Here is an 18,892-nt window from a genome sequence, read left to right as displayed (position 1 = left end):
CATTGATAGCACACTGCGGTATGGCAACAGAAGCGCGAATCGCGGTCACGCGGACGACGACTGCGGCTGCGATGGGCAAGAAAGAGCGTCCGGTTCTTACTACGTGTCACTTGTTTGCTTGCAAAGTGCTTCTGTTTGGAAGAAAGTGGAATTTAATTGATGACAGCCTGCGCAGGATCGAACAAAAAGGGAGCTTTTAGAGTTGCGAAATTTTAAGTGACGGGCGACAAAAGAGATGACGCATTTGGCTCTTTTGCTAATTATTAATGCCGTTTCACTTATAAAACTGCGACTTTTAGTATTATGTGTATTTTCCACTAACATTTTTGTTGTCGAGGAATTACATGGATTATAAACAATATCAAGTTACCAAGGAATTCTTGTAAAAAAAAAACCGATCAAAACCATTATTATACTCGACATCATATGCACAAATGACTAATAATTTCACTAATAAGCTTTGGCAGCAAAAATTTTTACGGTACATCAAGTAATTCACAAAGCTTCGTCTTGTAGCTAAACACGACAGAACTTAATGGGCATGAAATCGCGACTGGGACGTGGCTATGCCCGCAAGCTCGAACGTATTTTGGCTCGAAAGCTCGCTTCCTGTCACCAAGAAGAAACAAATAGAAATTTCGCAGGTCACACTAATTTGATTAGTTATTCCTACTTTGTTTCCCGGTGGTCCGAGTGCTTGCCAAATGTCGCTCATTTTATTGCCTTCGGATGCCACTACTCTTTATGAGACATTTATAACGGGTGCTAAAAAACAATGTACCGTTCATTGGCAAGTATTGGCCAGTGTAGTTGTATCCAAGTGACATTCAATTTTATCCATACGGTTTAGTTTTTCCTACGAAACATTGAAAAATAACAATTATTTATATTTGGATTCCAATGGGTTTTTTCATTTTATATCTCAAGAATTTCGCACGGCCATGTTACTCCGTAAAGAAACAATAGCCTTTTATCCAGCAAACAAAGTCCCTTCGGTAAGTATGTCACATTTTGTTTTCTCTTTCCATGCAGACACTATTTTTTTATTATTAATATCAAGTACAATTGCTTACGATTTGCATAAACTCGCAGGACCCTGTACCTTCGTTCTAAACACGCGTACGACAAAAGCTGTGAGTATCGATAACTTTGCTTCCCCACAAACACGTATTGCCGGCACTGCTTATCTGCCACACGCTGCCCGTGGGCCAAAATTACACGTCACTCCTTCATAAAGGTGACAAATAGACGTCATCGCGGACGAGGAGCGTCCCATCGATCAACCCGAGCTTCGCTCGATCATCCCCAAGCGTCGCTATTCATAGACCAACCGCGCGATCGTTATCCCAACCAGCGGAGCAGGGCCGAAAGCTTTACGCCTTATTCTCCCGAGAAAATAAAGCGCCCTCGGCGCAGCGAGAGAGACTCGTTGACGAGGGTATGGACGAGTTAGGCCGCACTTTCACGGCTCGAGCCGTATCGTAAAGTATACTACCACGCAATGTGTATACAGTCGAGCCAGGGCCTCTACTGCCTCGTGAACGTTTTTCCAGGCTTACCTTGGGGAGGAAAAAAAAAGCTTTATATCCTCTGGTGTCGTTTTATATGTGTATAGAAATAAGGCGCTGCTCACTTTTTAGGTTCTTCTTCTTGTTTTATCATCGAAACACTGCAACTACGATACCATTGTTTGTGTGTTTTCGCTATACAATCGTAGAATAATAAAACGGCAATCTTCGTTTAATTGACGAGACTCTTATCGAGCGTTTATTCAATACTTGGAAAGTTTAATGACTGCACCTCGCGAACAGTAGTAAAAGTTGAATGGATAATCAAATTAATGGTCCTTTGGTTGCGTCACCAGCTCCACTGAGCCTAACAATTTTCTTACAACAATAGACATAAACAGATCATATTATACAGGAAACAAAACATCGATGCCGCAGATTAAAAGCATTAGACAATGGATATTTGATGTCTCCTGGACTAAGTATTTTTTTTTTTTATTCTTAAAAATTGTGCAATTGTTACTTGGAGAATCAGAGTAATGAGAGGGATGTTGTAATAAAAAGGAAAAGAAAGAGATGGGACGAGGGAAGGAAAGAGAGAAAAAGAAAGGTCAGCTGCAGGGTGGGGTTAATAATGCGCGTTCGGGTGTGTATACCGGAGCCGAGAGTGCGACGAGCAAAGCAAAGGCCATTTGGAGGCGTGCTTCGCGTTTACGAGAATGTCCCACGCGTCATTAAATCTCACACTACACGAGTACCTATACGTATAGATGAGCGCGGCGTATCTCGCACGTGTACGCACTGGTTGGTACAGGTCTACATCCCGGGCTATGATACGATGTATGTATATATTATACACTGGTGCGAGAAAGTCAGAGCCGAGCGTCACGGTAATTGCACTCTAGACGCTAACGAAATATATTCCATCGGCGCGTATCAGAAGCGAGGACGGTAATCGACTTAGCCTTTAGGGAGAGTAAGAGGAGGAGGAGAGTACCTCGCACCTATTTTTCAGCCCTCCGGGGACTGGGGGGTACGGTAAAGGAGTTTCACACGATTATCGGACTCATAAATAGACGACGACGGCAACGAGGAATTTTCGATATCGCCGCGCGGCTGCCATGGTAGCGGAGCGAACTCTATGCGATTTTCACGCAGACTGGATTAAGTGTCGTGTACACGGGAGGATAGAGCAAGAACGCGTGCTGTATTGAATTACTCGCGGGATTTTATCTTAATGCACCGACGATCCGTAGTTACTTTTACGGAGCTCGCGATTGCGTGTTGTATGGCGATGTGTTTGGTCTTAGGGTGTAAGCCTATAGCTTATACCTAACGTGATATCTCACCTATGATGAAGAAATTTTATATCTTTGGTGCCTTTTTTTTTCCTACTCATTATTGAGCTCAAAGTATAAGTAAAGAATAATGAAAACTAAAAGAAAAAATAATAAGAGATTTTAAATGCAATGGGACGATGACTGAGTATTTTTAAAGGATGGGGAAAAAAATTTCGTCCTGCGATGTGCATTGTCACTATTTTTTTTATTAAGTTTTCATCAATAGTTATATGGACTGTAACTAACCTCTTATTCAATTTATTGTGAAATAATACCATTTACAAACAGTTGAAGATGCTTATAATTTAAAATAAAAAATATTATACTTGGAGTTTACTATTCAACAAAAAAATGTGCTAATTATTCCCGTATTCGTACGTGTATTTTTTTTATTAACATAGTTATTATTGTATGCGACATACATGTGTCCTTTAATCAAGTTAACCTTGCCATGAAGGATACAAAAATTAAAAAAAAATTTTCGAAAAAATATGAGGGACAAATTTAACAATCCAAATTTAAAATACGATAAAGACTGTATGTGTTACAAGCATGAGTTTATAGCTTGTATTTGTGTCAATTGATACAATGTTCAACGTACGATAAAAGTAAGGTCAAGGTCCGTATATTTAATTAGGATACATGTACCCCAGCTTCAGAATATCTAACGTCTACAAAAGTTACAGCCACAGAATATAAATTTATTTTAAAAGATGAAAAGTTTTAATAAAAAAAGTAATATAATCATGATAAAACTTTCCAAATGCAATGGTTACTTCTTATAGGACCCCAATGATACTCGAGCCAGGAGTTTATCCTTGACATCGAGATTTTCACTGTACTTACCATTGGACTCACAAAAGCACATTAATACACACAGAGTACCAAAAGTACCAAACTCAATGAAAGAAAGAAAAATCAAACCTATCTACAGTCTTCAAGAGAAAGAGGAGATTTCCGATGGAAAATTACCAACACCTCGTGCACGTGTGTATACGCTATATCCTAATGGCACTCGTCACCTAAGCACCCCCGTTCGACTTGAAAACCATAAGAGCTCTCCCATGGACACAGATAACACATGGCCGGTCGCCGAAAGCAACGCTCGCTAATCGAAGAATAAGTAAAGCCCGCCCGTAATGCACATGGGCGGAAATCGCATAGGGAAAGAATTACGTCTGTGGAAGGTACACGGTACGAGGAACTCCCGCTGCGCGAGGTAAGTACATAGATCGCGGGGGCGGGAGTTTTAACGTGGAAATCGCGTGCGCGGAGTAGCTAGGCACAGCGAGGCGCTCCGATTGATAGTGACACATCGTTCCCACAGTTTTTCTGACCAGCTGAACCACATATACCTATATTGTATCTCACGTACCTTGGACATACCTGTTTCTCGCCACTGGAACTTTCACGTGTCCAAAAAGAAAAAAACAAGGTTGGTGCACATACTTACGAAGGTGCATTGGAAAGTACCGCATAATCGTAATGGTATCGGTGATCCGTATAGAAATGTCGAGGTGAACTACTTACACGTACAGGTATATACATACAAGAAACAGTTCAAAGACGAGCGATTAAATTCACGGGTGTATGGAAGCGGTGAGCGCTTCGTAGGCCAGTAGCCGAGATTTCCCGACCTCCCGGCCAGCAACCAGATACACACACACACATGGGTGTACGAGGGGCAATTTCTTGAAATTGACCGTAGCGTGCTGCGGCTCCTACTTACCCGTACTATCTCAGGTAACTAGCACCCCCGAGCAATATCGCCTTCGGCTACCCCCTGAGGCTCCGCCGCTGATAAGGAATATCATCGACCTCCACGCATCCTATACACCACGGAAGACGAGCGCCCGTGTATGCGCGCGTGTGTACGCGTATAACACGCGAGAGTACAGTCACGTATATAGGTGTGCGTCTATAGACCAGTGTACGGCGTGATAAATTACTCAGCGACGCGCTCGCTTTGTCGGGCCTCGGGGCTGCGCGAGAGGCTTTCTCGCTCTGGTGCGCGTGTAACAGCACAAGTGCAACCCTTTGGCAGTATGAAGCTGCATTCTTGCTATGGAAAAAAAAAAAAAAAAAAAAAAAAAAAATATGTAGTAATAGGGATAGGTTTGGGCGGCGAGGGGCAAGGGTTGAGATTGAAATTGATGCCGGCTGCTTCTACGTGGAGTATCGAGGATACGAGGCCGAATGTGCGTGTTGAGGGAGTAATTTAATATCTGGAAAGGAGAGAGATAGAGAGGGAGGAGAAAATGAGCGTGTTATCCGGATGATAATTAATTCGTTGATGTGATTGATTAATGGCTCACGGAGAACCGATGCTTGCGTGCGCCGGATATTAAACGCTTGTTTTGCTGTGGGATGTAAATTCGCGACCGAGTTTGCTTTTTTTTCTTATAACCATGCGAACTAGATGCATAGGAATGAAGAATGTGGTTGGCAAACTTTGACTATCGTTTATTTTTTCGAGACGATTTGCCAAAACTTTTATTGGTGATAAATATATGGGTACAACCATCAATTTTTGGTGTATGGTTTTTTTTTTTCCCGTTTGCATACTTCGAACGATAAATTAAACTCGACGAGCAAAACAATGAATAATCGATTAACCGGAGAGGATTTAACGCGCACAAAAGTGCGTATAATAAAGCATCAAGATGATCGGGGGGTCCCCGTGCCCGGGACACCGTACGCCAGGGAATTTATGGTGCACAAATAACTCGGGCAATTATATTCCATTTGAGCCGTCAATTTCAGGAATGCCGATAAAGAATGACGACCAAGAGCCGGTACGCGTACATACATAGGTAACTTGAAAAGCTTATCGCTCGATAAATTCTACTTCCAAGGAACGAGGTACCTATCCCACTCTCCTCGGTCTTATCGCTCCTCCTCCTTCGTCCTTTCGTAGGATAGGTATTACTCCTTACTTTTTGTCCCGCTCGACGCGCCATAGACCTCTGGTAATTATTACCCACCGCGTTCCAGCTGAATTTTCTCCTGACCGGAATTGACGATCGGATCAACAAATTGCAATTCACTGAAACTTGTATCCTCTTGGATCATCGAGACTTGTGCAACGTTAGATACATTTTAAACTCGAAAAATAATACTCCTGAACTACCGCGAGGGAAAAATATTCCAAGGACCTCTTTGGTCCAGAGCTTTCCTCCCTCCCTCGACCCCAAATAAAATGGACGAGGCAAAAAAAGTGCACTGGGAGCCAGTGTAAAGTGGGTATAGTTATAGAAACGAGAAATAAGACATGATGATTTCTTGTTCCCGTTATTATTGCGTTGGGCAAGGATTTTCCAGAAGAAGAAGATTATAGTTATAAGGGGCAATAATATTGATAATTCACGTTGCAATTTAAATTGAAACGCAGATAAGTACTTTCTTCTCCACTGAAGCTACAGTATAGAGTCGCCGTTCCCGATCCTCCCTATACACGACCGCTGGTACGCACACGAGCACGCATGCACACGCGCACTGGCCATAGATCAAGCAAGCAAGAGACCTTTAGCCCAAGACCAACCCCCCATGCCACACACGGGCTAACCATTAATTTACAACCCGCAGAGTCACCACCACCACCACCACCAAGAAAGACGGGGAAGAGGAACAAGGGTGCCAGTGGGTATTCCGTGCCGCGCCCAGGATTCTCGGCGCGTCCGCATCCCTTTGCGGTGCCGAGATATGAGCTACGAGGAGGAGAACTGCTGCGTAGTAAAAGCGGGGAGAGGTAGGACCAACACGTGTCACTTACACGCGAGCGTTCGTGTGTGCTTGCGTTGGCTGGCTTGCATTTTCTTGATTCATCCATCGCGCTAAGCAACCCCCTCCTTTCACCCCTGACCACCGTTCATCTTTTATCCATACGCACGTATCTTAGCACAACCCTGTGTGTAGGTATACTGCTTTCACGGTGGAGAGCTTAGTTTCACGGGACGCGGTCGTTTCGGTCCTGCGCGATGAAAGGCTTGTATCGGCCAAGGGAGGATCAGAAAAACGTGGAGGAGGAAAACTTGATGGGGGTGGAATGTCTTTGAGCTAAAGAGGGTTTTGCATCGCGTTTATTCGTTACTGCGGGAGAGGTAATTGAGCTGGAAATTACGTTTTTGTGCCCAGAGTTGTAGGTTACCTTTTTTTTTGACAGTTCTAGTAATATTGTTTTTCTCGGTGCCATGTAGAGTCTTGGTGGGGTCCAAGTGGTTTTTAAATACGCTAGTGCAATATCACACATACAGCGTTTGAATGACAGGGGATTGGGTACAATGGTACTACTATATCTTAAAAAAAAGCTCGAGGAGTCTAGGCTTTACTTTAATCTCCTCCTCAGTACCCATGGTACATTTCTTCAATTTTTGTTAAAGTTGTTAATGGTAGTAAAAAAAAAAATAAAACAGGTATTAAAGCTCTTCAATGCTCGCTCTCGTTGAAAACTACTAATGCTATGAAACGTACTCAGAGGGTAGCTTTCAAAGTGTAAATCTGTAATAAGCGACAGGGTGATTAAGTGCAATCAAACCAGCACATAAAGAAACGGTTTGTCCGTAATGGTTGATGTACATAAGCGAATGAGAGGTTTCGGTGAGTGTATGTAAATTGGCGGAACCCAGCCGGAGATGCATTTGCGCGCTGCCGTAGTAAGTATAGTTCCCTAATGAGATTTACGAAGCTTATTGGGCGAGGAACGCGAGATGGTAATACATTCTCGATTTCAATGGCCGTGCTTTTTCGCGCGCTCAAGGGTAATTTGAATTTCAAATCCGAACACCATGACGTAGATATTTTTGAGAAAAAAAAAAAAAAAGAGTTGAAATTCGCGTAGCTGTAAATCCGCGCGATAAATCCGTATTACAATATGTTTCATCGTATGGAACTGATTTAAGTACTCGAGGATAGAAAGAGAAGCGGAGCTCGTAATTGTCGAAGGAATCCGAGGAACGGAAGGAAAAGAGGATAACACGGATACACTTAGGTGTAGGGACTTTGAAGCTACGCTGCTTTCATTTTCGCTTAATAAGCGTAGACGCGAGGGATGGGGCCACCACTGCGGCTTCATAACTCCGAGGGACGGAAGCAAGTTGTCTTACGTCTCGCTCTATTCTCGTCTGACAACTTTCGACTGCCCCCCCTTGGATATAGTTAAGACGCTCGTCAAACTTGGAGTCAAGGACGAGGATGGGGCTGGAGAAATCCCGTAACTTGACATGGGTACTTTTGATTTTCCACGGACCCTTGATCTGGTGAGTTTTCAGAGCTTTTGTAACAGGTGTTCCATGAGACGAACTCTTGTCTTGTTTTTAATGCCAGGAAAGTGTTTTTTCTCATCATATGTCTTGTGTAAATATCTACTTGAAGGTATTTAAACATTCGTGCTCGAAATACGTTATTAAAAATAAACCTAAGAAATTTCTTGGTGCGTCAATCATCGCTAGTCACGTTATTGTATCAAACATCACTCGGAGCGAGTAGGGGGAAACAACGTGGAATAGACGGAAATAAAAATAAAAAAAATAAAAAAATCAAACGAAATGTCGTTACAAATAGTACATGTACAAGTGTCCGTGGAACCATCAACTTCTGTGTCTCCACTCTGTGGTACACGTGTTTTAAAATAGATTTTCTTTCACTCAGTCCGAATTTGTGGTCATTCGATCGCTTGTCGTGCCGTAAGCCTAGCCGTTTTAGCTGAAAAATGTCAAACTGCGGAGCAGAGGGAGAACGAGATGAATAATGGAGCGAACCTTGATCCGGGCGAAATTATTTTGCTGAAATTTTAAAATTGAACCGGGCGGTCACGTGCATAAATAAAAGGGCAGCTTCGCGCGTTCGCGTTCGTACTTCAATTAAAATGTTCAATTAAACAAAAACGGGGCACGTGGATGAAAAAAAAAAAAAAAAAAACAGCTGAGCCGGTGCACTGTTTCAATCAAATGGTCATTTAAATTCAGGGGGTAAATGAAAAGCAGCGCATCAGCGCGTGGGAAAAAAAAAAAAGTATTTCGGAAAAGTGGAATAGCTGACTTTGTACCTTTTTTTTCAATCAAAGTGCATAAATCACTCGACAACGACCGGGTATCACGTTAATTCGGATTTAAATTCTTGACAAAGCGACAGTTTGCATCAACACTAATGGTAGGATGTTAAAATTTAACGATACAAATCCTGTTTAAATTCAGGGACCTTGATGATAAAAAAATTTTGGTCGAGAAAAATTGGGGTGGTTGTACTTTAACCGTCACCTTTAGAGTGACCCTAGATGAACGTGACATTGCGATAAAATGAGGACTCTATCGATAATTGCATCATCCATCGATAATCGAAGGCACTAAAAATCCTCACAATCGGAAGATTTTCCTGTTGGAATAGACAACGGTGTGGTTCTCGCAGATTATGGTCATTGTCTTTCGCTTATAAGACGGCATGAATTAATCGTAACGAGTCGCTAGTACAAACAACTACGGTACGAGAGCAAAGTATACCGGCAACGACGTCCCGGAGCCAGAGATCCTTTTTCAAGCAAACGAGCTCCAGAGCTCCGGGCCGCTCGGCTCGTAATTGCACTCGTTAAGGAGCCACGATAGTCAAGGGACACTCACCTTGATCGTCGCGTGGTGGGGTCTTTCATGACCATGACCTCTGTGATGTCGCCGAACTTGGTGAAGTACTCCCTCAGGCTCTCTGCAACAGAGACAGAACACGTGGCTCTTCGTTACATTGATCTTTACACATGGAAATTATTTTAAAATCATGCATTTCGTGAATACAAATGGTACCATCTCGTATTGAATATATATTGGATTGGAACATTCGTTTGTAAATTATGGTAAAAAGAATATAGGTATCGGGGATCCAGGAAGATTAACTTTTATTACCCGTGACATCTTGCAGAATGAAAAATCGCGGAATCGAGTGCAGCTATAAAAATACACAAACGCAGGAGGGGGGAAACGGTTTTGCTTTTTTTCCTTCTCGAGCTGTTTGTCGTTACTCGCGAGAATTGACCGTTAAAAGTACGGTACGAGTGGCCGAAATTTATGGACAAATCAAACCCTCGGATGAGTCGTTAAATTGCTGTGGCCTATTAATTGTTTCCATTTGCAGTCGTTCTCTTTCACCCCCTCGTGCTATCTCTAGGCTTCATTATTACGGGTATGAGCGTACACGTATTTGAACTGAATTGTTGATGTTTTTCCAGTGCACTGTGAGATCTTTGACGATTATTCTTAGAAAATAATTTTATTTTCAATCTGGCGTAATAGGAGGGCACAACTCGGCATTTTTTACAGGTTAGTTTTTGCGAGACGTTTGATGTTGGCAAACCAAAGATAAGAATGGCACTGTTGTAGTGATCAAACATTTTTAATTAAAATGAACCACACGTGCCTTTACATTATTCGGTTTTTGACAGTGAAGATGTAGGTATGTGCAGTCGAGAACAGTTGTCAATTGGACCTTGAAAAATACAAATTATTTGGTATAAAATAAATAAAATTAAAAAAAAAAAAAAGTTACGAGATGTATCGATATTACAATTGTACTTTTTTACTCTAGTTAAAATTATCGTGGCCACGTCTTAAACTCGATTAAATTCGGAGTGTAGTTTCTTTTGAATTTAATCACTTCCTCTCCATTGCTTACCTAACCACGAATTTTCTTCATTAACTATTAACGAATTCGTCAGTGTCACGTCATAGACCTATATAAAGTCAAATTGCACAAAAATAGGAGTTAGCACCGCTGCACTCTAGATTATAGGTCACATTTGAAGGGTAAATTACGCTACTTTTTTAGACGTACAAGTACCTCACGAAAATAGGACCTTGCACGGTATCGAATTCCATGCAAAATTCATTAATATGAAATGCAAGTTGAAACGCACACAATGGTAAAGCAACAATAAAGTATTAAATTCTCCAATTTGCCCACCAAGAGTCAGGAAAATTCACCGAAAGCACGAATTTAATTATCCAGATATCAAATTCAAACTGTGCCACCACCCCAGCTAGTGGGGAGCACCTCATTTTTCCCGCTCTCAATTCTAAAGCACGCCCCCCCCCCGACTGCACATCGAAAGCTTCCCTCCCACCCACACCCGGCGTCCACTAGCGGTCTATGCATACTCGCCTCCTCCAATTACCAAAACTTTCGTAATTGCAGCCAGCTCCTCCAAGTCGGTCTGAGCTCTGTTTAAGACTGAATTTAAACTTTGATTTTTCGCCAGCTGCAGTGTATATAGTGGGCGAGTATACCCTGCAAAGATAATTGGACTCATCTGTATCACGTACCTCATATATACACACACATACACAGTAGGGCACGAGCTCTTTCTCGTTTTCTCGTTTTCTCGACTTTGCACGAGCCCGCTCCCTCGATCACGCGATAACCAACCGAAAAAGCCTTTATTGAATAATTTTCGAAAATTCCATTAAAACTTAAACGTTGGAGCGTGACGCTTTCGATGACTTGAGTTTTTTAATTCTCGAGCCTCACCCCACACTCGCTCGATACTAAAATAAACTGAAAACTGTGATGCAGTACGTGTACACCATTGGGGACGTTTCTAGCGTTTTACATAATGCAACATCCCCCCCCGGTGGATGCAAAATCGAGTAAAATACCCCCGCACAGTCGTCCAGTGCTGAAAACAAACCGCGTCAAAGTCGTTAATTTGAAACAAAAACGGCGTGTTTTCGGGTGCTGAAAATTTACAGGCTTATAAGCGTTAATAAATTTCAAAACGGAGCAGCGTCGCCATCGCCCCTACCGTACAGGCACCATGTATATATACCACAGCGTGCTTTTACAAGCAGACCGGCAAAAACGACAAAAGCTTATCGCGCGCGCACTCTTATTCGCAGATTTCGCCGGCCAGGGCGATAATTCAGCGGCCGAGAGTCCACGAACCCGTGCGCTGGCTATAGTATGGATATATATGTATACGTATATATGTGCTTGCACTGACAAGGCTCATTTATACGAACGTGTACTTTAAAGCTGCGCGTGCGCGTATAACGTTTAGCGAGTACGCCGAGAGCACTGTAACAGATGCGAATTGTCTTTTGTCCCCGTACTTACCTCGTGTATAATATATACTTATATTTTACGTGAGCGTAAGCCCATGGACTGTGTGTGGATGTACGCGTGGGGTACACAAAGAGTGAGACAGACGGACGGTGCAACGCTATCTCTCGACTCGGTTCGTGTATGGGTGTGTACGAGTATATGGTGGACGGGGTGCCGGCTGGCAAGTGGCCAACGTGGCCGAGATCCAAATATGTCTTACACCCCGTCTAATTATACGCTGTTTTATCCAGCGACCTTTCCTAAGGGCTTCCTCTCCCTCTCTCTCTCGTGTAGCCCCACGCGAGTACTTACTTTTGCCCCTTCCCACTCTTGCTTTGGTCTCCATATCTCCCTCTCTCTCTTCCCATGGCTTCGATAAACCGGGCACACATCCCCTTGCGGGCGCAAAAAAAAACGGACCAATTCCCTTCCAAATTACTGTCTCGCGGCCAAATCGCTCCCTGCCTACTTTATTCTCCTCTCGTACCTAATGGTTACCTTTACACTTGTCGTGCACGGTGACTTAATTTCGTACGGGCATCGTTTCCTTACAAACACTTGGCAGAACTTTTTCACCGTAATGTAAAAGTAAATCAAATACTTTTATCACAACTGTTGTGATTAAAAGTATTGTTATTAAAATACGAGCTAGCACAAGTTTCTTTTTCTTTTTTAATTAAACGCAATTTCAAAAGTGGCGAGCTGCTAACCGCACAAGAGAATTTTTAATAAGCGTCAAAGCGAAACCACGAGTCGTGATGAATTGGGCAGTGAAACGAAAAGAGGCTCGTTGTCTCGTAGTAAAATTGTCAAAGGAATATTCAATACTTTTCACCATCGGATATTGTAATTAAAAGCATTAGTCGGCCGATCGGAGAAGCCGGGAGCGTTGATTAGCGCTTACATGAAATGGTACTCACGAATTAATGGAATATCAGATCGATGGCTATCTAATCCGCGCTTGGGCGAACGCTTGCGATGGTTCAATTGATGCTCCGGCTGTTTCAACGACACCCGGCCCTTTTGACTCTGTTCGTGCATTTGCGATTGCATTAGTAATAAAAGCTTTGTTTTGCCATGTATCAAAATGTCCGCGAGTGGCGGTGCGAGTGAAATTCAATTAGCTCACGTATAAACCTCGTGAGCAATTAGGAATACAATTTACACTGGAACTTTTTGATTGTCGAAGCGTGAAGTATCAAGCCAATTTATTCGACCAAATGTTTGCGGTTGGTTTTCCTGGCGGCACTCGAAACGTTTGATTTGCAACGCGTAACAGTAATTACAAGCTTTTTCGATTGGGTTAACCACGAGTCAATTAAAATCGCGATTTATGTTCCATATGGGCTGCAGTATGATTCACTGTTGCGTGTACCAATGATGAAAATGGTATTTTTATTTTAGTATATAAATGACGTATAAAAGGTATTGTTATGTATATACTTGCTTGTACACGAAGCAAAGTTGGGACTGCAGAAGAGGCAAATGATCCTGAAATCACCACCGATGGTTCTTTAATTTGTTTTGCATCAGATTGATGGAAGCAATTTCGTCGTTTCTCGGGTTCTTTTAAAACGTCCTATGCCAGAATTTACGAGTGTCATTTCCTAGATTGTACTTTGTCCGACGGAGGAAAGAAGCACTTGCGCGGTCTCGAAAGTGTTTTACATAACGAAGAAATAAATTCAACCGAGAGCTCCGGTCTTACGGTTAAAAGGTACAATTGTTTCATACGTTAAGTGGAATAACACGGTTTATTTTATTACCGAACTCTATCACGATTTTTATGGCACTATCACGCAATGTATTTTTTTAATTTGGTGCAACGATTGTTAACAAAAACTTCAGTTTATCTCGTCATTTTTAGGTATTGGATTTTTAGAGTCTACTTGTCAATTTCAAACGCAAAGTATTTTTAACATACATATATAGAGTTGTCTATTCGCATAAGTAAGATGGTACAGTGAAATGGATTGGACCTTCGGCAACACCTATGACAGGTATTAAATCTCAATCTTCATAAAGGATCGATATCTCGTAATGACGACAAAAAAAAACAAAGATAAAATTTATGATTTTTCTCTTAAAACTCTTATTTAGTGATTGCGTGTAAAAAAAATCCGAATAAACTAATTGCAATCATGTTAGGGGGAGTACGTAAATTAGAATCATCCCCAAGCATAAAGACGTACGCATTGCTCCGCGCAATGAAATATCACGCCACGCGACCCAAATAGCCACAAAGGAGATAAACACCGCAAGCCCAAACATTCCATTGAAAATTTCAAAGCAAGGACTATCGCCCTTCCGAATCTCCCTCTTACCCTTCCATCGCTACAGTATCGCGTTTCCTCTCTCTTTCGTAAACACACACCCTACATCGCACCGGCAGCTCTGTTATCCATACATTGCCCACACGCAAATAAATAAGCCTCGGCATGTGAGCAATTATTTTATTAGCAGCAGCAGCAGCGGCAGGACGACCACCGTGACACGCAATAGAGTCAGCCGAGCGCGATATAATCGCTGAATCGCGACCTCCCATCTACTCGTTGACTCTACTCGATTACCGCCTCTATAGCGTCCCGACGATTCTGGCACGAATCTCAAACTCGCGCGAATTTTCGCTCACACCCCTCCAACACGCGAATTCAGTGTGTACACGTAACTTCCGCGTCCCCTGGCACAACACGTATGTGCAGCGAAGAGAAATAATAAAAGGAAGAGGAGGGAGGTATAGAGGGCCGAGGTAAGAGATGTCGGAGCGAGTCGCGCGCAAAAATTCGCAGCCACTGTCGCCCCTCCCTTTCCGTATACGGCAGAGCCGGTTCGTGCCAGCGCCTAAAGTATACGGAAGCTACTTCCGTGGCGCGTTACCTCTTTCAACCCCCAACCCCCTCCCCCTCCCCCATCCCTTTCCTTCCGAGCGTGAACGTTTAATGTTCGCCTCGCGTGTAAGGACGCGAGAGAGCGGCGACTTTCTCGTCCTCGGAAGGAATTAGTTTTCTCCCAGCCCCCCCCCAACCCTCCTTCCTTCGTCTCACTGTGCGGTATTTAGCAAAGAAGGGTTGGTGTTTGTTCGGTTCGGCCGTATATAGTCGCAGGCGAGCTAGTCGATAAAGTCGGGCGCTTGACAGCCGTTTCTCAGGTTTGCGTTTTCGACCACCCCTTTTCTGGCTGGCCAGCGGTGGCAGCAGCTCCCTGCACCCCCTTTTTATTTTTATCGCTCGTCCGCGCTCTAACGAATCTCCCTTGTTTTCGCAGCGTGAAAAAAAAAAAAAAAAAAGAACGACGTTGTCGCCGCTGAGTTAACGAGTCTCAACTGCACCGCGTGATTAACTCGGGTGTCGAGCTGGACGCTGCTCTGGTGTAATTTACAGTTTTTGCGACTAATTTGGATCACACGGTGAATCTAATTTTTGAGCTTTCGTCAAGTAAACTGTTACCTGAGGTATCCAAGGTAATGTTCCGATGCTATATTTTAATTCAATAAACGACGCAGGCCAACCAGTCAGAGGTAGAAATTTAAAGCTTGTAAAGTAGTTCACAGCATTGTCTGAAGAGAAAAATTGAATTTGTTGGATAAAAGCACGGCACGAGTCTTTGGTACCTCTAGTGTCGAGATACTCCTTTCCTCGCGTCTGTATATCCCCTGTCGTAGGAAAAGTTTAAGACCTAGATTTCCAATCCAGTCGAACACATTGAGCCCTAGTGGTTGCTCTCGTAGTCTATGGGTTTCATTTAAGTGAGATTCTCTCCGGAGACGAGATATACACGCGCCACCGAATGGAGAGGGGGGAAAAAAATCAGCAGCTGCTTGCAGTGAAGAAAGAGGGAAGGAATAGCTTCCACTAGCCGGTTCTCACTCTGTTTTTCTATTCAGCGACCGGAGCCCGTATAAAGTTCTACGTGCTATTGGCGAAAGCGAGCGCCTTACCCTTTTTCTTCCGCCACCGGCAGCTCGTTCCATCTTATTTCGCGACTATGAGCGCCGGCCCGGGGATTCCCCCAGATGTGTGGAAACGGAGCGCCGAGAGGAGGGGGGGGGGGGGTAGGAGAAGAAAAGAGGGCCACAGTGTGGGAGCAGCTTGCCTCCGCCATCCGTTCATTGAAACGAATGGTTTTCTCGGTCGTCTCGCTTCCCCCTTCTTTCCCCCAAAAGAGCGGAAAACGGGCTAAGGAGGCTCTATGTGCGCCAACACCCTCCCTCGCTATTTTCTAGAGCTTCTTAGCTACACCCCGTTTTTTTGGCCAGTCGTGTGTAGGACGAGCATGAGGTTCTCTAAGGCATCGTTTGCATAAACGCAGAGTTACGATTTCGGCTTGGCGACGAAGCTGAGCTGTTTGCGCTGGTAAGGACCAAGGAGTGAGAGAGGGGCTTCACGAGCTGGAGGGAACGACGACGGGGTAACAATATTAATGACCAATAGGTGAACAGCAATGATGACAACGACGGCGATGTAGGAGGAGGCGGTTGGGAGCTTGGATAGCAAACGTAGGGCAGCACTGTTTATAGTAATGGGATGCGATGAGCGCGAGGTTGGGGTGTGAGCTGTTTGTCGTTTGAGATTTTTCCGTTTAGCGCCAGGTACCCGAATGGGAGACTTAAGTAATAGCTTTCTTAGCCCCTTGGGGATTTGTTCGGAAACAACTTTGAGGGTAGAGTTGTAGAGTCATGTTCTTACAAAATGCGTAGCAACGATATTTATATACTTAGCCAACCCTATTGTATATGAGTGTTGTATCTTTATAATTGGATTGATTTTTACTCCACGGTCTTTACGTGCTTTTTACGCAATGGGAAAAAATTACGCGTAGAAAAAGCGACAAAGTTAAGTAGTAATAGACAAATATAGTCAGCCACGCGATGTGTATTTTCTTACTCAACCACGTCACTAATTAATTTTCAATAGAGTCCATCTGTATGATAATTTACGAGCCAAACGAAAGCAAACTTCAGGGAAGTGGACTCCCGTGAAATCACCGTCGTTATAAATCTCCCATCAAGCCGGCGGATGACAAAACACACGGTAAATTGTGCGCGTCCGGCACGACGAGCGCTTCGCTCAAAGTTCAAGACCCATGTATAAGTACGTTCACGTGCATCGCGCGCTACACGCGCTTGCACACACAGGATTTCTCTCGGTGCTCTTGTTCGCATGCCGCAGCCGGTCTATTTCGACGGTGTCGCGACAGCAAGGCAAAACGAAGAAGAAAAAAAGCTCGCGTGGAGCTTTTATGCGAGCCGTTAACCAGAGCGAGAATGACGGAAAGGGAGCCCTTGCGTTTACGTGTGTCAGAGGTTACTTAAACTCGAGACGCGAGTCACGGGGCTTTGAGCATGTTTTTGTTGGTCCTTCGTTTCGTTGAAGGGCCATTTTCGCGTTGGTACACGGAAGCTTTTTCGGGTAAGGCGCAGCAGCTGCCTGTTCCCGGCAATGAAACCGTAACCTCCGAAATCCGATGCAGGAACGTTCTCGTGCTGAAGTTTTGTTGGACTGGTTTAGTCGTGGTATAGCTACGTCACGTCTCGCGCTGGACGTGCCCTCCCTTAACTTTGTTTTTGCTCTTCCGGGTCGTTGAAAAGTTTGCAGTTGAAGTTAGATAAATGCACGGCTCGTGATGCATCGCGCCATTATAATTTCGCCAACTACTTGACGTTGTTTTACCCGTGACGAGAAAAACAGTATTTCATATTGTACCCCGCGAATGGGTGCAGCTTTCACTCGAGCTTTCAGCACTACCTAATTATGAATCCAATTATAAGTAGATTCGAGCAAAAGGGTAAAAAGAAAAATCACAAACGAGCTTTCAAACTTTGTTATTTCGTACTTTTAATAAAATCATTCATCGTGTCGGTAAATTTTTTGTCTACGAATACGGGGGTAAAAATAGTTCCGCAGTATGTATATAGTGTCTCCCCGGCATTCTTTGTTCGCGTATAGAGTGCAAGCGCGCGTACGTGTCGCGCAATATACTCCACTGGAAGTAAGCAGCTCCAGCAACAGCACAGGTAGATCGTAGTGGGGGGGGGGTTGATTTGGTATAGGCGTATGTAGCAGCTGTAGGCAAAGGTGGGAGAGGGTGACAGGAGTCGAAGCCTACCCCTGGCCAAGTGCCAGAAGCGATGCCTACGTGCAGGTATCGCCTGCGGTACGTATGCATGTACGGACCGATGAGCGCCGCCGCTCTCTCGCCCTCGTATAATGTGTGCACTAGAGAAATAGGTGGAGGGAAGAGCGAGAGCCTTTTTGAAAGAAGAAAGCAGGGGAGGTGCGACGCGACGTAGGGCAATGGCTGCTGTTCTGTGTGGCGCATGGACGCCCGCATTGCAGTTATGGCCCACCATCCCTCTAATGATGACACCACCGGGGCACGAGGAGTTCATCCGGCCGTCGTCGCCGTGCTCGCCTACCTTTCATCATTTTATTCATTTTTAACGAAACACGAAATACATGTATGCACTTGAAGAATAGAGTTTTTTTTCTGTCTTAGCTTTGTCAACAACTGTAGGAGAGTTTACTCAATCAACTGTAATTATATCAAGACTTTCGTTCGCTCGATCTACGAAAAATTATTCACGAAAAAAAAAAAAGGTAAAAAAACTTCAGTTGCTCGACCATCAGAGCCACATTATCTGATTGTTCGAATACTGGATCAAGTGACCAAAGTTACTTATCTTCTTATCGAAAGATCTATAAGCTTGGACGCAAAGCAAACTTGGCAAGATCGATCGTGCTCATCTAAATGGCGCACACAAAAATGCAGATCGTGAAAAAAAGGAAAGCGAATCTTCCAATCTAAATCTACGAGCGAGTAAATACACTTTCGGCTCTTGGTAGCAGCTTTCCCTGGTCAATTTCCCTCACCGCTTTTTTCGTGATTTTTCCCAGCATCGATCTCGCCACACCATACCAAAGTCGAGATAATCGCTGCAAATTGTCGTATCCTCGATATTATTCCTCT

The 18,892-nt window shown here is 43.8% G+C and overlaps 1 protein-coding gene across 2 annotated transcripts in view; it reads right to left on the bottom strand.

Moving 5' to 3' along the window:
* Rbp6 (RNA-binding protein 6) overlaps nucleotides 1-18,892 on the bottom strand; it is a 590,998-nt gene that overhangs the window by 317,334 nt on the left and 254,772 nt on the right. For both annotated transcript variants that reach the window (XM_089593560.1, XM_089593561.1), the window contains exon 3: nucleotides 9,460-9,541. In XM_089593560.1, coding sequence (XP_089449686.1) covers nucleotides 9,460-9,541 — 82 coding nt within the window. The remainder of the gene's footprint in view (nucleotides 1-9,459; nucleotides 9,542-18,892) is intronic.

The sequence above is a fragment of the Copidosoma floridanum genome, unplaced genomic scaffold (genome assembly GCF_036245765.1).
Source record: "Copidosoma floridanum isolate Cflo_tuat_1 unplaced genomic scaffold, Cflo_Japanese_pri ptg000019l, whole genome shotgun sequence".
Lineage (NCBI taxonomy): Eukaryota > Metazoa > Arthropoda > Insecta > Hymenoptera > Encyrtidae > Copidosoma > Copidosoma floridanum.
The sequence above is the reverse complement of the archived record's forward strand: the minus strand, read 5'-3'. Positions and strand labels throughout refer to the sequence as shown.